Below are 19,025 nucleotides of genomic sequence, written 5' to 3'. Positions count from 1 at the left end.
CGTGCAATATTTAATAATGAAAATTTTATCAATTAAATAATTTGTAAGATATTAATAATTTGACTCGTATTACTTCTACCGTATTAAAAAAACACAGCAAATGATCAGCGAGCAGTTAAATTATTAACAGTACCATACATAAAGAAACCCTCATATTATAAACATAATTACAATATATCGATCAAGAAAGTAATATTAACCTTGTACATATACTTAATTAGTACTCACAACTTTTTCTTTGCTTTTTTTTTTTTGAGTTAAGCATTCACATGCGTTGATATTCCAAATTAAATTTTTTCTTTTTTTTATTTGCGATGCTCCAGAGTCTTTATTATTAAAATTAAAATTGAAGTTTCATGGAAACAACACACACAAGAATAAAATAATGTATTAATAATCCCTCCCTTCAAACAAAAGTCATTATGCATAATATATATAATTAGCCATGTTTCAATACTCATGTGTGCTTCTATACTCTCACAGAGAACTTAATTAGCTTCCAAAAAATGATCTCTAATCTTTCTTCTTCAGATTCAGTTCATCAATGCCTTCTTGAGGATCATGATCCTTCCTCTATAACTCTCATGAATGTCTTCTTCAATTTCAATAACCCTACTTGAAACTTAAACCCTAACTGTGATGCTGCTGCTTTACCGAGCAGGTTGTTAGTATTAACTCCACTGGTGGTACGATGTTTTCCAGCGGCGAGCACGACACCGCTATGAAAGAAGGTGATAGGACTGGTGTTAACAATGCCGGATCTGTGGCGCGTGAATGTAACGCGCCACCAAGATGTAGGAATTGCAGAGGCGTGAGGCGGCAGCCATGGGGGAAGTTCGCGGCAGAGATCCGGGATCCAATGAGGAACGGAGCGAGAACTTGGTTGGGAACTTATGAGAGGGAAGAGGATGCAGCTTTGGCGTACGATAGAGCTGCTTTCAAGATGAGAGGTAGAAAAGCAAAGCTAAATTTTCCTCACCACATTGGATCGGAACCACCGCCGGAGCTGGCAAGAGTAGTCGTCAGAAAGAAGCGGCACCGCTCACTGGAACCCTCATCGCCGTCAAACAGTACATCTGTGGATGACGGATCTCAAGGGTCATGTAAGAGAAGAAACCTGGCTGGCCTATTGAATAAGATAGCAACAAATTGAAACCTAAGTCAGAAGCTGGAAATGGTGTTGATGAAGGCATAGGTCCTTTTTTCTCTTCTTCTCCATTTAGTTGAGAAAAAATTATAGAATATAAATAATAAAATCATGGGTTGAATAAATATATGTTGTAAATCATGGAATTCTTGAGTGTGTATATATATATATTTATATAGTTTTATGTAGCTCTCGTGAACTTTCTTTTCTTATGTATTTTCTATCTTTGTTATTCGTCTATGCATTGATATTCGATACCCTATTTTTCAATTTTAAGGATAATTAGATCAATCTTTAATTTCAACGAAACAGTCTTTTTTCTGGATTTGTATTATTGCTTTTAATAAACCATGTGCTGAATATTTTTGAGAGTTTTTTTTTTTAAAAAAAACGAAGTTGTGATTGCAATGATTACATTGAATTAATTAGAAGATAAGCTAAGGCACAAGCTTCTAATTAATTTTGAGAGTTTTTTTTTTGGGTATTAAGATGCTCAGTCTCGATAAAGATCATGAATAATAATGAAGATATTGATAATTATATGCACTTCAGCACTTACATATATTTGAATAACCCTTGGTGCAAGACTGAAATATGAGAAATAATAAATCATTTTAAGGATAGTTGTTTATATTGCGAGTATTTTTTTATTTTTGGACTTTTATCTCTAAAGGAAATACATTTATAGAAGAGTTTTGTTACAAGTGAAGTATGTTTTATAAGTGCCAACTAACATTGTCATAAGTGGTAGAAACTCTTGTTACTTAAACAAGTAATTAAAAGTTCGAACCTTAACTCTTATGTATGTAACAATTTAGTAAGGAGAGATCTATCAATTGCTCTCAATCAGTACCTTGGGGCAGGTATTAATTTCAAAAAAAATTTTGTTTTATAAGTCTAGAGAACACATTCTCTCAATAGACTAATCTTTTGAATTATAACCCTTTCTTTGAATTTATACTCATAACATATTATCATGTGCATACACTACCAAAAAAAAATGACTTTCAATGGTGACTTTCAGTGATGACTCTAAAAAGTTGCTGTTAAAAAAAATTTATATCAATAATAAAATTCACCGTTGAAAATTCGACCTTCTGTGGTGACATGCAAAGTCACTGCTAAAAATATGACCTTCTATGGCGACAACATAAAGTCATTAATAATTGTCAAACTTTTAACTACAACAAGTGCATATCGCTGCAAAAAGTTTACAACCATCGGCCACTTTTAAAGTCGCTGCAAAAAGTTGACTTTCAACGATAACTTTTTAGAGTCACTATAGAAAGTGTGATTTTAGCTGCGACTTTATATATTGCCATTGAAAATGTGACTTTTGTAACTATTTCTAGTAACTAGATGTTATCGTCATAATTATTTATTTTTTTGTTTAATTCAATATTTAACATTTTAAGACATTAATTTTTTTTGTGTTATTGTAATTTTATGATGTATATATAAAATAACATAATGACTTTTCATTTAATATATTTTATGGTTAAAGTAATATTTTAAAATAAAGAAATTCTTTGAAAATAAGGTTAAGGTTAAGGTATTATTTAATATTAATGAACCAAATTAAAGAATCAAGCCAAAATATATTATTTTAGGCTATTTTCGGTATCAAGTAATGTTTAATTTGATTTGGTCCAACAATTTAAGCTAGTTTAGTTTATTGGTATTGTTCAATTAATATTGAATCTAATTGAATTGACCAATGCATACGCTTGTGTAAAGTAATAATTGCATTCAAAAGCCTATTGTTTTATATTTTAATTTGGAATGCATATAATGTGGTATTGAGTCTCTATTTTCAAATGTTTTTTGATTAAATTAATATTTTACATAATAATACTACTTATTTATGAAAATTAGACATGTGATAATTAAATTCATTCATTCATAGAATAATATTTAATCTAATCTAATTTTTTAATTCAAATTTTATATTTAATACTAATAACTTTAAAGCTTGATGTTAGTTTAAATGTTCTCAATTTGATAGCTAATGATGGTAAAGAGAAAGATGAAAAGAAATGAAATGAAATATTTTAAAATTTTACTTTTAATTTTTATAATATATGAAATATATCTATGTATAATGTGATGCTATATAATTTCTTATAATGCTATCTTGCTGCATAAATACAAAAAAAAAAGATAATATAGTGTATAATTTTCTTATAAAATTACAATTTAAAGATAAAAATTGATTAAAAAAGTAAAATGTAATGTAAAAATAAGATAGTTCCACTACTTAAAATTTTTTGTTACTCCCTCCATTAAAAAAATGTAAGGCATTTTTTAAGAAATTAAATACCCTATTAAATAATGCTAAATATGGAAAGATGATATTAGTTTGAAGATAAATAACTAATTTATTGAGAAATAAGATTTAATTAAAAATACCTTATAGTTTGAGCAAAGGGAGTATTAAAATATATAATCACATAATTAAAGTGCTATATATATATAACACAAATTGTTATGAACATAAAGGCAAGACTTATATACTTAGCTGTGTATACTTAATGTACTTTTATCTAATTAAATCAAGACATGTGGATTTTAATGTATTAATAATAAGAATTTTTTATAGGATAAAAAAATATAAAAAATACAATTCATGATTTAATTGGGAAAAAAAGTATCTTAAATATATAATGCAAGTTTTTCCTAAACATATGTAATTTAGTTGGAAATATTATATATTATAATTATTTTCATTTTTAGTTTTATTTTTTAATAATTTAAATTACTTCTTAATAGAACATTTTCCAACGTATGATTGTTTGAAACAAATGATTATTATATAGTCCGTATAAAAAATAATATGATCTACGGAGCCACTACGAAGAAGTTCCGCGAGTTACGAAGGAAACTTCAAGCTCATATTGGTCATGGGTTGAGAATGGAAATTGAACTCTATGATATCTAATTTCCTATTGTTCCTCAGTAGCTCAATGGCAGAGTGGTTGGCTGTTAACTGACTAGTCGAAGGAAATGAATAAAATATGAAAGAAAATAGAAAGAAATGAAAGAAGGCATCAAATTCTATTTGTAATGTATTTGAGATTTATTTTGGCTAGTTCTACCTCTCAATTTCCCCAGACTAGACTTTTGGGTTTTTCAACCAACTAATTTAAGCTTTTGAATAGAACTTATACTTGATAGAAATATTCTTATCATATAGAGTTGATGAATGAGGTGAAGTTGACTTCATCAAAGATGAAATATGGCAAAAAATAAAGCATTCATTCCCCTTCTATATCTTACATCTATAGTCTTTTTGCCCTGGTGGATCTCTTTCTCATTTAAGAAAAATATGAAATCTTGGGTTACTAATTGGTCAAATACTAGGCAATTCGAAATTTTCTTGAATGATATTCAAGAAAAGAGTATTCTAAAAAAAATTCATAAAATTAGAAGAGCTCTTTCTCTTGGATGAAATGATAAAGGAATACCCGGAAACAAGTCTACAAAACCTTCGTATTGGAATCTACAAAGAAACGATTCAATTGATCAAGACACACAATGAAGATCGTATCCATATGATTTTTACTTCTTCTTTTGTTTGCGGTCCCGCGTTCGAATCAGCTAGAGCGCTTTTCTCACCAAAATAGCATAAATTGTAGCTGATGTGGAAAGCACCTAAAGGATGATGTGGTATCATGCCAAGAGTTGATGTGGAATGCCATGTGACAAATGTTTAATAGAATCACTTTTTAATTGATGCCTTTCAGTGGTGACAAGTCAGTCGCTGTTGATTGTTAATTTCAGTGGCATTCACAGGTGACATTTATTGTTGCTGATTCTTAGCTTTTAGCAGTGATTATTTTTTAGTGGCAACAAATTTTACTTTCTATGGTGACATTAGTTGCCGCTAATTGTACACAATTTAGTGACGACTTTTTTTATCACCGTAAATAGAATCAGCAATAGAAACTCTTGCAGTGACATTGTAGTGACTTTTTGTCACCGTTAAAAAATAGTCACTCCTAAAAGTTGAGAATCAGCAACAACAAATGTCACCTCTAAAACTAACAATCAACAATGACTGACTTGTCATCGCTAAAAGGTAATCAATGATAAAAACTCTTGCAGCGACATTGTGGTGACTTTTGTTACCGCTAAAAATAATCAGCAGCGACTTTTCAACTTTTAGCAATAACTTGTCACCATGCGTGTGATATATATATATATATATATATAGTTAAAAATTATAGGCAAATATAATTTTATCATTTTTTCTTAGTTCAGAAATTTCCTGCTAGGAGAATTTTGCAATTTTTCCATTTATAAGAGTGTTTTATATAAATTATTATGACATGTAATTACGATTGGATCCACCATTGAGATGTAGAAGTGATCAATGTGATATTAATTAAAAGTGATTTCTTTGTATTACAAAAAAAAATAATTAATTTCTTGGATCCATGTAGGGGAAAGTTTATGCTAACAATTCAAACACTCGTGGTATATTAAAAGAAATATAAATAATGCAATTTGCTATGGATTATATATAAGTGTGCATATGATTGTTGATGATAATAAGTAGTTTTTCATAAACAACAGATTTTTGTCATTGAAATTCCTAAAGAAATAATTGAAACTTTTTATTTGGTAATATCTGACCTGTGTCCTTGCCTCTCATGTCTTTTAATAAGACAAATTTCAATTTTAATGATGATAGATTTGTAATGCATGGAAACAGAATATGTGTGTCGGTTGATGATGGTCTGAGGAAAGTACTGCAAAATGAAGATCATTGTAGTAAATACACAATTTATCTAAGAGCTACGATGATCGATGTATTAGCATATGAAGCATTATTGGTGGTGGTCAAATATAAAGAGAGATGTGACAAAATTTGTATCTTGATGTTTGACTTGTTAGAAGGTCAAAATCAAGCATTCATTTATTTCCAATGTTCTTTTTTAAAAAATACTCCTTCCTTTTTTTATTATAAGAAACTACAAATACTTTATTGTTTTTTATAAGTATTTATTACATTTTTTAAAAAAATTTGCATGTTATAAAATCAAAGTTTGTTTTCACAAATCAAACTCGTTTTATTATTTATAAGAATATTTTACTTTAAGCTTTTCAATTTAAGATATAATTATTAGAATCAATTTGTTAAATTAATATTACTAATTATAGTTTTTAATTCTACTATTTCATCATTGAAATTAAAAGTTCATACTCTTTCATCAGCCCCAAATTTGGAGATAAATGTTTCTTTCTTTTTTAGTACTAATGGCAAGCCTGAAGCTTGAAAGGACACTAATTAAGACTACTAAGAAGCTGTACAAAAATACTACGTAAGACATAACATAAAAGGAAATAAAAACCTCCATGTAGAATACACTACACCAGTCCAAGATAAATGTTATATTCCGGGATCATCAAACGTGTGTGTCAAATTTTTGAAAATTGTAAATGAATATTCAAATTTAATATTAATCCTTCTGTTTTCGTTCTCATCCTTTCCGGACTCATTTCCCAAAAATCTCAAATCTAGCGTTTGACATTTTCCTAAAATATTTTTAAACATTAGCGAAAATATTTTCGCAAAAGCCACCCGACGCACAAAAAAACTACAACAAAACTAATTATTCCTGCAGACAAGCACCCCTAATGTCCAATAATCAACATTTATTTGATTGATTGTGGTAATCAACTCATGATCTTGAACGAAAATGAATCTTGATGAGAATAAAGTAACATATGCATGATTGAAAAATTTGATATGCAAATATTTGACCTAATGAAAGAAAAATATGTTAAGATAATTAGTGGCATTGGCTTGGTGCATTTTGGTCTCCCACTTTCTAGCTACCATGTTCATAATTAATTGTAAAATTCTAAATATATTTTTTTTAAAAAAAAAAAGCCTAGGGCCTGGACCTCAAAAAGTTTACAAAGATTGTTTAAACAATATGATAAGGTTAAAATAAGAAACGTGCATGTTATATTAAATAATAATATTGAGGACAACGTATTTGATTATAAAAACATAGATTGCAAGGCAAGCATAAGCACATGTCATTGAAACCCAAATCTTTGGGAAATAAAATAAATGGAATAATTATTATAATATATATTTAATTAAATTAGCAAACAACTTTTTCAGACTTATCTTTGAAAATGCACGTGTGGATTAGATGGAGAATAAGACTTCAATATAATTCTTCAACAAAAGAAATTAATTAAAAAAGAATAATATAACGAACACAATTCAAATGTGATGGGTAATCGAGAGAAAGATCTGTTTAAGAATAATTAGGATGGTCACAGTGTGAGTCTGACTGGATTTTCAGAATTCAAATAAGTGATGCATAACACAACTATGCTTAGATTAGATCTTATTCTTACAATTATTAATGATAAGGGAAATTAGCTTCAATAATAATATATGCCATCATGCTCTATCTATCTATATATCGAGTCAAGTTAACCTAGGAAAAAAATCTTAAATCTAATAAAATTAGATTAAACAAAGAAGAGGGATATAAGTAAAAACATTCATAAAATTACTTTATGGTGGATTTAGATTAATGTGAATCTGGATTTGGTCAAACTTTTCACATTTAGATACATGAAAATTTATGAATTTAGATTTGATTTAAAATCAAATTCATTTCTTATTATAATTTCTTTATAATTTTAAATTCCCCCAGCATCCTAATCATTTGAAATTCCATTCAATTAAAAAATAGCTATAAACTGGTCATTCTCAATTTTTTATTTTTTTGATTATAAATTTATTTATCATCATTTGGAATTCTTAAACTACCCAAACAAAATATTTAAAATGCATGGATTTTATTGGTTAAAATACTTTAATTTTAAATGTAAAATTTAAATCTAAATCCACCAATCCAAATGCTAATTTAATTTTATTAGTTAAAATACATGAATTTTAAATATAAGATTTTAAATTTTAAATTTAAATCTAAATTCACCAATCCAAATACCATGCTTTAATGTTTTCGGTTCAGATGTGGATATCAAATTCCAGTGTATTATGCTCTATCTCGTCTTTCATCTAAAATAAACAGAAATGTGATTCCAGACTCGCGCATAATGTTTCACTACTTTTTTTTTTAATCTTATATATAATTAGTTCGTCATTGAATATTCAACACAATAAATTAGCACTGATTGCAAGTACACCATATACAATAATTTTTCAAAACTGTGCAGTCAATTATAAGCCGAGTCATAGTTCAAAGATAAAAATGTTTTCAAATTAAAGTACCTTTTCTGTCCCAAATTATAGAACACTTTTAAAAGAGTTTCTTCATCTTAAAATATAAGACATTTTGAATAGATTAAGGTTACATTAAATGTATCAATTTCAATGTTACTCTTTCTTTTTTCATAATTAATTTCCGTCCCATCTCTTTTCAATATATTAAATAATGGACATTTTTTAAAGTTTATATTTTAGTTTTGGAGAAATAAAGTTGTTAAGTGTATTTAATGAGGTTTATTAATATGTGAGATTTTATTTAAAAATGTCTTGTAATGTGAGATGGAGGGAGTAACATATAAGATATCATTATTTTAGTGACTGAAAAAGTAGCCAATCCAAGTCTATTTGCAGTGTGAATGCCCAACACGAGCGATGGACTATGCATAGGTCTGGTCAACTCACTTTCAATATTTCATTAATCTTTTTGCTCATACATATGTACTTCTACAAGAGAAAGTGGTGAACATTAATATATATTGCATTAAAATAGTGTTGTCAACAAAACATCGATTGTCTAAGGTATAATATTCTATGCAAGTTGTTTAATCTTTAGACAATTATTTATTAAAAAAATGTTGCTAATTAAGTTCACATTGGTCCACAAAGTGATGCTTTATTTAACTTTGAAGTCAAGCGATCCCTTTCTTTTCATTGGTTTTGTGTGAAAGCGTGTTCTTTTTTTAATTTTTTTTGGGGCCAAATTAAAACTGGCAAAAAGCTACAGAAGAAACAATACAAAAAGCAAGGAAAAAGTCAAGACAAAAGTCTAAAAGCAAGACGAAAAAGGAAGGAAACAAGAGGCAAAAAAAGCCAAAAGAGATCAACCAACCCCATCACGGTTATGCACAAAGATGCAAAGATCAGAAGCCAACATAGAATTCATAGCATCGGCAGCTAGTAAAAGAGACAACGAAGGTGGTGGTTAATATTAACTACACACATGTGAAAGCGTGTTCAAAGAAAATTAACTACACACATGAAAATGACAAAATTTGGACCACATGAATTTTCTCCCATCCTTTTCCTTTCCGGGATAATGACAATTATAGATTTTGATAATATAAGTCATTAATAATTTCAATTACATACAATTGAAATTTTATTAATGTCAAGTTTGTGAGGTGCAGTTTTATTGGATAGAGTGTAGATGACCTGATGCACCAGATTCATACACAATAATTTCTCTGTGTGAGACTGCATGGAAGTTTAGATTTGTTTTTTTTTTTTTTTGGATTTAAACCAAGTTGACCATTTAGATTCAAAAATTTATGTCCAAATCCAAATTCACATTTTATTACAATTTCTTCAAAAATTTCAGGGATAAAAGACAAATTAATCCCTAAACTATAAGTCTATGAATCGTCTACAATCATAAATTCATTTTTTGTGTAATATGCCCCATCAACTTTTGAAAATGATTAAATTTAACCTTTACAATTAATAAAAGTTAACTTTGTCTATTAGTCAATCAAAAAATAACAGCAAAGGACCTCAAAAGTGCACAAAATGACAAAAACAATTACAAACAATGACAAAAAAAATTTTAGAACATGACCAGGAAAATTTTATTAGTCTTTTTTATATAATTTTGAGATCTTTTTTTTACAATTTTTTAGTCAACTAATAGTCAAATTGTTAACTATTGTTAGCTGTAAGGGCAAGATTGAAGGAAAACATTATATCAAAAATGAGTTTAGGATTCTAAAAGCTTTTAAACTTATAATTTAAGAGCCAATTTACTCTTTCAGCCAAATTTTAAATCCTTTATATACCTTTGTTATTTGAAATACTAGCTACTCTAACTCTTTTATCTTTTTCCATTTTAATTTCCCAACTCCCTTTTTATTGTCTTTGAACTTGAAATTTTTTATACTATCCAAGTAAAATATTTTAAATACATGAATTATAAATCTAAGATCCAAATTTACTAATTCAAATACTAACATGTACTAAATAATTTATTGCCAAGTTTACTTTTTAAGTAATGTAATTGACCTGTTAGACACATAATATTAATTGTCAATTCCTTGTCATTACTTGTTAAATATATTATGTGTCTTGTTCAATTTAACTGAAAAATGATATTTTAGTCATTTTTCTTTTCAATTTAATTTCAATTCAAACCTAAAATCCTGTACTGATATTTCAATTTTTTTTGGGTCTAATTTGTAAATAAGTCCCATCACCGGTCCTTTAATGAAATTCTCCCAAATTTAAACTAACGAATGCTTTGGGAATGCATTTATTATATTTATTTTTCACAACCACATATCTTAAAATTCGAATTTGAGATCATTTCAAAATAAACTAATTTAATTTCCTCGACCAGCCCCCTGCTGCATATTTCTCCTATCTTCGAAGAGAAATATGGACAAGAAAAGGACACATGAAGTGAAGGCCGCGCGAGGTCACATTTTATTTGTCTTTTTCTCTCACCAACAACAGCTTATTCTCCTAGACAACATAGACAGGACAATGTAAACATTTATATTTGTAAAAATATAATATTTATCCCTATAATTTTATCAAATTTTATTTTTAATCTCTGTAGTTTTTTTTTAGTGTTTTAAGTCTTTATATAAAATAAAAATACTCAAAAAAACTGAAATCATAGAGACTTGAAAAACAACCATCACATAATCTTTTTGACACTATAGAGATCGACAACACTAAAAAAACTATACCTTTTAAAAGCAAAATCTGATGAAGCTACAAGGATCAATTATTGTGTTTTCTCTTTATATTTACATAAATAGTTTTTCTATGTTTATATAGAATACGGCATTTTTCAATTTCAAAGCTGAACCTAAATACAATGATTTTGGTTTGATTGTGACAGCAATGTCGAATAATTCATCTTGGAGGGCCTACACATTTTAGGAATGAATTAAGACCGTATATTTATTCTTTACAATATTGTTCGATTTTTTTCAAATAAAAAAATTTAAAAATTCAAATACTAAAATATCCAATATTATTAAGTTCTAATTTAATCCAGTAAATTTTAAAATACCAATAAAATTTAGTTTGATTTGATTACATATGGGCTTCTTGTGTTGAACAAGACATGAACATTATATTAATCATTTATAATATTATTTATGACTTATAAATAGTGTAAATTTTATAATAAATTTCATTTTATTTTGTTTTATTTCAGTAACAAAAGCTGCCTTAAAAAAGAAGAAATATAAAATCATAATAAAACTTAAAACACCGTTTGCTGATGCGTAGGTTCCAAGAAGCTACGGTGAAGATTATGACCACGTGCTGAAATTCATTGAAATTAGAAAATGATGTTGATATTGTCCCCCTTGGGTGCGCTGCCCACTAGACTAATAAGATCTGAACAATTTTGATTTAAACGTTTTTTTTATATTTATCAAAATAAAGTTTTAAAATTTTTTTATACATTTATTTTATCACCAATTTAATTTAAATGGTTTAATTAAATATTAAAAAATTTATAATTTTTTAAATTAATTATCTAAATGCACTCTAAACAATCTAAATTTAATAGTAATTTTTTTAAAATTTTTATTTTGATATATATAATATTAAATTAAACCATTTAGATTAAATTTGTATTATTCATATTGATAATAAAATAAATTTATTATCATTTTTATAATTTTAATTTTAATAAAAACAAAACAAATTTTTAAATTTGGTTATTTCAAATTTTACGAGCATTGAAACACACCGTGACGGGATATTGGGAAGCTAAATATTCTCTTGTTTGTCCGTTAACACGTGACTTTATTCGAAACTATTAAACCGACACAAAAAATGGGATTCATTTAATACTTCAACATTTCAAAGTAAAATAAAATAATTTAAAAATAAAAAGTAATATTCATACTTTTAACAAAACATAATAAGAATATTAATTATTAAATGATAACTCGAGAGACAGTCAATAAAAAGATTTATTTCTAATGTCTACCAAAAATAAACAGCTGAGATTGATCGCTTGAGCATTCCAGAGTTCTCCAAGAAATCATGTCTTTTTCTCATATACAATCAAATTAAATGCATATGCATACAAACATGTCAATATTCAGATAAAGTTTGAGATCTCTGCTAAGAAAAAAAGTGGCGGCATTGTTATGGGAATAGTTTGTGGTTGACTATAAATCTATAATACAAAAGACTATTTGTTTTTATTATGAATAGCACTCATTTCATCGCAAATTATAAGATATTTTTGGTGAAAATTAGGTGATTCAAAATATAAGATGCTTTGATAAAAATAAATTTTTTTAATATAACTTTTCTTATTATATTATCTCTCTTTGATATTATTTGATAAATGGAATATTAAATGAAGGACATTTTTTAAATTTTATATTTTTATTTTAAAAAATAAATATAAAATATATTTAATAAGCTTTATTAATATGTATAATCTTATTTAAAAATATTTATAATTTGAGATACAGGGCGTGTAATATCTTTTGAGGGCTTTGAGGTTTTGTTTAATCTATGAATAATTAGGCTTTTAATCTTTGACTAATGTTGCTTCCGTCATGCTGCCTGTTGCACAACAAATTAAAGCAATGAACCAACCACACACGCGATCACAGCTACTCCAAAATTGACACAGTTGAAGTTTCCAGGAAACAATAATTAAATAACATCATCATCACTGAGAACACAAGCCAGTAGTCACTATACATATATACATACATACATACCCATGCTTCACAGATCCATAATCCATTGCTTCTGTGCTCTCATCAAACTTATTAGCTTCTCTAAATGAACCCTAATCGTTCTCCTTTTGAATCAGTTCAACATTACCTGATTGAAAATGGTCCTTATTCGTTCATGACTCTCATGAATGGCACCTTCACGGCGGCCGGCAACCCTACTTCCAACTTGAACTGCGACACGGCTTCGCCGGATCTGGGTGCTAGTATCCCCAGTGGTACGGTGTTTCCCGGCGAGAATGACCACACTGTGAAACCAGCTGGTGATAATTGGGTTAATGGAAATGATGCAGGATCCGTGGCATATGAGGAGAACGCGCCATGTAGACGGATGAATTACCGAGGCGTGAGGTGTCGGCAGCGGGGGAAGTTCGCGGCGGAGATCCGGGACCCGAAGAGGAACGGCGCAAGGACATGGCTTGGAACCTATGAGAGCGGGGAGGACGCAGCTTTGGCTTATGATAGAGCTGCTTTCAAGATGCGTGGTAGAAAAGCCAAGCTCAATTTCCCACACCTTATTGGATCGGAGCCACCGCCGGAGACGGCAACAGTGGTCATTAGAGAGAAGCGGCTCAGCTCGCCGGAACCTTCGTCGCCGTCGAACTGTACATCTGAGCATGATGGATCTCAAGGATCAAGTAAGAAGAAAAGCCTGGCCGGTCTACTGAACAAGTTAGCATCAAACAGAAGCCACGTCAGATTCTGATGATAATAAAATTGACAAAATATATCATTCATTTAAAGTACTATCACCCAGTTTCGTGCTTAGCTTGTTCATCGTCATGTACTAGTTTTGAAGGAAATGAAAAAAAAAAAAATTGAATATTTCTATAATCTATAATATTCTAATAAGTAGTGGGGGACTAAGTTTGGAGAAATATTTTTTTACTTGATAAAAACAACATAAATAAAAAATATGTTAATATCATTTTATAAAATAAAAATATAAAACAAATTCTCAATAAAAAAGTGCTCAAATTTAATGTCCAACAGTATATTGAACATAGCTACTTCTAATTTTGAGGATTCATGCGTGCAATAAAAAAATAATATAAAAACTAAATTTAAAAATATAGATTTAATTTTTTTTGTAAAAATGGAAAAATTGGTAAAAAGAATCATAAGGTAAGGTTATTCAGGGAAAAAAGAACTAAGATCTTTCAAGTGAATTAATTTTCAATTCACTTAATCTTAATTTAATCGAAAGACTTTAATTCGTTTTTATAAAAGATTTTATCGTATATGTGATCTTAATAATTTTGCCGGAAAAGCTAGACACGACGCGAAATGTAAGGACCAAAGAGGCTAGGACCCTCTAATACTATTTAGCAAAAATTACATTTAGATTCCATATAAAAAAATTTATTATCAAAAAATTTCATAAAATTTATAAAATACTTTTAAATTTTAAAATACTAACAAATTATACATGAATATTATCCAATTGTCAACATCCTTAACTAAGTTGTAAATATAGATGATTTGAAATTTAAGAATATTTTGTAAATTTTATGAGATTTTTTAATAATAAATTTTTTTATGTGGAACCTAGATGTAATTTCTCCTACTATTTAAACAAGTATTTATCTACAGTATTGTTTAATCATTATGCTTCTCTGTATTGATGAATAAGAAACATGTTATGATAGATTAAATAATTCTGAGGAAAACACATTTAGTCTTTTTTTTTTTTTCCAAATACATTTGATTTATAGAACATTGATTTGCAAGTTCTACAAGCACATGATTGGGAATAAATGAATTAATTTTTTTAGTGAAATAAATAAATAAATAAATAAATTATTACTATAATATATTTAAATAAATTAGCGAACAACTCTTTCAGAAGCTACCTTCAGAAAACAGAGATGATCAAACATCCAATGACTTTATTATAATTCTTCAATAAAAAAAAACAACAACAATAACAATAAAACAAGAACAATTTACATGTATGTGATGTAACGGGTGTTGAGAATCATCAACTTCTCTCTCTCTAGAATTTTCGGTGATAATATCTCATTATAGAATTTGTAAAGATAGGATATTTGTTAAGAAAAATGCGGACACTTCTCTCATCTCTCCCGAAGCATGGCATTGATAAATTTCTAGATACCGCTACAAATACTTTAACCGACATATCTCAACTACAAATACGTATGTGCATCAGCTACTGTGTGCAGCAGAGAGATCGAAGAAAAGAAATGTAATGATCTTAAATTTTAATTTTAAAAAAAAATTTCTCAATTTATATTTTATTTAAAATTAATTTTGTTGTAAATTGTGAGTGTAGACTCAGTGAAACTTATGTTAATAAGTTATTGAATATTGAAAGTTTAAATTCTTTTAATTAATAGATTAATTTTATTTAGTTTAAATTATAAAAAAAATTATCAAAGTCTCTTTATCTTTTATGTTATAAAAGAAAAAATCTAGGGACTTATAATTTTTTTAATTTTTTTTATATTTGGATTTTTCTTCTCCTCCTTCACGTTCAGACCCAAGCAAAAGGGGAAACAAATTCTCTGGATTCTTCGATCATTCTGTGTGCTGTCGCTCTCTTTCCGTTCCCCTTCGATTCTCTACATGTTTCACGCGGCAGCCTCCGATCATCATCCTCCCATCGCCTCTCCTCCTTCCGCCAGTGTTTCCTCTGCTTTTCACCACTGGTTTGGCTCGTCCTTGTGCTCTGTAATTCTGGGCTGATGTGGAGTGCGTGGCAGTGGTCTTGGGTGTCCAAATTAGTGTCTCTTCCATCTTCTCCAGCAGCTTGCGTGACTAGGAATATGGGTAATTGACTCTTCTTTTCCTTCTCTTGCTCGTCCGTGAGTGTGTATCTAAGGGCTGTGAGTTTTTTTGTCTTTGTGTTTTTTAGTGGTTTTTGAAGAGGAAAACTGAAATTTATGCCTTGGTTGTTGTTTGAGGACAGTATTAGATATTCTAAAGGATGCTCGATAGAAGATTTTAGTGGAATGAATGTTATTAAATTTCCAATTTATATTTTAGAGGTTTGTTGCTGAATCCTCCTCCCTATTGAGCTGAGGTTTTGTTTCTTCTCCCTGTTCGTGCATCTTTGGTTCATTTAAGAATAAGCAACTTTGATCTCTTTTCCTTCCATGGTTGGTTCTGTGCGTGTGAATGCAAGAAATAATGATGTTAAAATTGCAAAATTTTGTTATGTGTTTTGCTGCTGCTACCGTGATTGTGTGAGAAGTAGAGGGGTTAAATTGAAACTGAATTTTGGTTTAGTGCTGTCATGTGAAATGTGGAAGATGATGATTTAATTTTTTTTAAGTTAAGACTAATTTATTCAATGAAGAAAAGGAAATTTAAAAGCTGATTTGTTTATTTATTTATATATTAGAGCATTTTGGAAGATGGAATCAAAGAAAAAGAAGTTGGTTTCACCTTGCAATCAAAAAAATTATGCATATAAGGTGTTTAACATTATACTTATTAAAAGAAGCTTTATGTGATTTTCTTTATTTTTTTTATTTGATTGATCCTTGCGAATGAGATGTTCCCATTGAGTGCTATATTTCTCTAAGAACTTAAGTTGAAGATTCAAAGGAATTTTGAGCATGAATTTAGTATCGAACTATTTAAATTCTTGAAAAATAGATGGTTGTGGATGAATTTGGTGGTAAAAGATTGAAATGCTAAAAGCTCGTGGGTTGAAAATGAAACATGATTGGTATTTGACAAAAAGATTAAGGGGAGATGGTATTTTAATGGGATATTGAGCTATGGTTTTTGAGAGAGTTTTACATGTAAAGTTATGCTCTTAATATTTTAAACTTATTAAAGTTATTTTTTTTATATAGTGGTAATATTGGGATGAAATAATTGAATTTATAGAAAGCTTATTTAAAAATATCAATTTAATTTATAGGGTATTTGGAGAAGAAGAAATTTATTGACATTGAGTGGTGAATTCTTGAATCTTGGAGATTTCAAATAAGTAAATGACGTTCCAACTAATTTTTCAATAAATATTTCTTTACTAAAATAATACCTTTTTTATGCAAATTGTTTTAATAACAATGATGTGGTTATTAAATAGTGTGTTTATTAAATTTTTTTATTTTGTAAAATTACCTTTATTAGTTTTAAAATTTTAATTAATTAATAAATACAAGTTTGAACTTTGATTATAAAATTTCATTTTATCAAATGTTCGATTGATATAGAGAATGATTTATGTGAGTTCAACTTTGAAAATGAAAACTTTATTTATTACTGATGATTTTCTCGAATGTTTGAAATTGGATTTGAAAGGGACTTATTACAAAACACTAATTGTTAGCGACAGTTCTGTTAACCCTTAGCACATTATGGTTACGACTAGTTAGTTTGACTTTCATGAGCATCGCACTCATGTTTAATATTCATGGGTTTCATACCTGCGTTTGATTTCGTGGCTTCGGCTGTGTTTGGTTAGTATTACCCTCGTGGATTGTGTGTTCACATTTGTTTTATGGCTTCAGCTGTATTTGGTTAGTATTACCTTCATGAATTGTGTGTCTACGTTTGTTTCGAAGCTTCAACTGCATCTGGTTATTTACCCTCATGGACTGAGTGTCCATGTTTGTTTATTGTTTTGATAAATCCCTGTTATATGAATTTGATTATTTGAAAATTTTACATCCCATTGATTTTAAATAGTAAATTATTTATAATTATTTATTTTATTTATTTGTTTCCTTACAATCAAGTGATAATATTATTTGATACGATATTTTAAGAATTTGAGATTTTATTTAAAATTTTATAGAATCTTTTTATTTCAGAAGTTTATTAAATTTTTATAAAGATCGTTGCCTCTTTAAATTGCATAATTATTTCAATTTTTTTATTTATGTTCAATTATTTATTGGTGGGGCGTTATTTACTGAAGAATTATCTTGATCTCAGACTTATTAGTTGATGTTGATTCTAATGCTGACATCTGAAAGACATATAGCTATATTGGATGGAAATTTTATTTGGTATTGTTATCTCTTGATGTAAATATTTAAGACTCATGTATTTTAGTTTAGAAGTAAGATTAGTTGCTCCACATAAGCTATAATTGGAGTTTTATTTTGATATTTATGCTATCTGTTGGCTGGAAGGAGCTGAGCTCTTGATGAATACCATGTTTAGGAAAATTTTGTGTTGTAGAATTTTTGAGAGATCCTATTTAGAAGGGAGATTCTGTCAAAATTTTTACAAAAATATTGAAACTTTGTTATGATAGTTAATAACAAAAGTTTTAGAATTTTCATATAATCTAATTTTTTAAAAAAAAAACAGAATGAATTTTTATTTTAAGGCATATGAGCATATGCAATGTAGTTCATACCCGTGTTAGTTACCCTATATTTTTAGGACGTGATAAAAAAGGAGAGTTATAGAGCAAGAAAAGACAGACACTAGTGTGCATGTGTGTGACATGAGTGAGAGAATAGATAAAGGGGTGAGTGAATTAAAGAAGTGGTAGATAAGGGTTAAGTAAGCTCTTTCATATTGGTTGTTACTGTTGAACCACAATTCATTAGATATATCAAAGAAGCAAAGATGCCAAAGGAAACATGGGATAAGTTGGCCTTGCTGTTTGAAAGAACAAATAATGCGATGTTGTAATTGTTAGAGAATAAGCTTGTCTTGATTCAACAAAATGATATGCAACTAAGTGAGTATTTTTCAAAAGTCAAATCCATTTGTAATGAAATTTTCAAATTAGATTCAAGGAATCCTATCACTGACACACGAATGAGGAGAATTATTATTATGAAGTTAAACCCAAAATATCATGGACTAGTCATGGCAATAAGAGGGTGGTCTAAGGAACCAACTTTAGTTGAGTTGGAAAGTATCCTAGTTAATCAGAAGTTTGGGATAACAAATGTTCAAAGTTTCTTTG

At 28.5% G+C, this 19,025-nt stretch overlaps 2 protein-coding genes across 2 annotated transcripts; both read left to right on the top strand.

Moving 5' to 3' along the window:
- The first annotated feature begins 691 nt into the window (after nt 1–691).
- On the top strand, nt 692–1,153 carry LOC129296013 (ethylene-responsive transcription factor 1-like). Its single transcript, XM_054934611.1, has one exon. It carries the CDS (start codon nt 692–694, stop codon nt 1,151–1,153), a length of 462 nt encoding a protein of 153 aa, XP_054790586.1.
- A 12,001-nt stretch (nt 1,154–13,154) lies between these two features.
- On the top strand, nt 13,155–13,832 carry LOC129296012 (ethylene-responsive transcription factor 2-like). Its single transcript, XM_054934610.1, has one exon. It carries the CDS (start codon nt 13,170–13,172, stop codon nt 13,824–13,826), a length of 657 nt encoding a protein of 218 aa, XP_054790585.1. The 5' UTR covers nt 13,155–13,169; the 3' UTR covers nt 13,827–13,832.
- Nucleotides 13,833–19,025: the final 5,193 nt, after the last annotated feature.

Source organism: Prosopis cineraria, unplaced genomic scaffold, assembly GCF_029017545.1.
Source record: "Prosopis cineraria cultivar Desert tree isolate PC_DT_omini unplaced genomic scaffold, ASM2901754v1 PC235, whole genome shotgun sequence".
NCBI classification, from domain to species: domain Eukaryota; kingdom Viridiplantae; phylum Streptophyta; class Magnoliopsida; order Fabales; family Fabaceae; genus Prosopis; species Prosopis cineraria.
This window is presented reverse-complemented; position numbering and strand designations above follow the sequence as displayed.

What these genes read in the sequence shown, in the direction of transcription:
- LOC129296013 (XM_054934611.1), top strand. Translation starts at nt 692, where the DNA reads ATGTTTTCCAGCGGCGAGCACGACACCGCTATGAAAGAAGGTGATAGG.
- LOC129296012 (XM_054934610.1), top strand. Translation starts at nt 13,170, where the DNA reads ATGAACCCTAATCGTTCTCCTTTTGAATCAGTTCAACATTACCTGATT.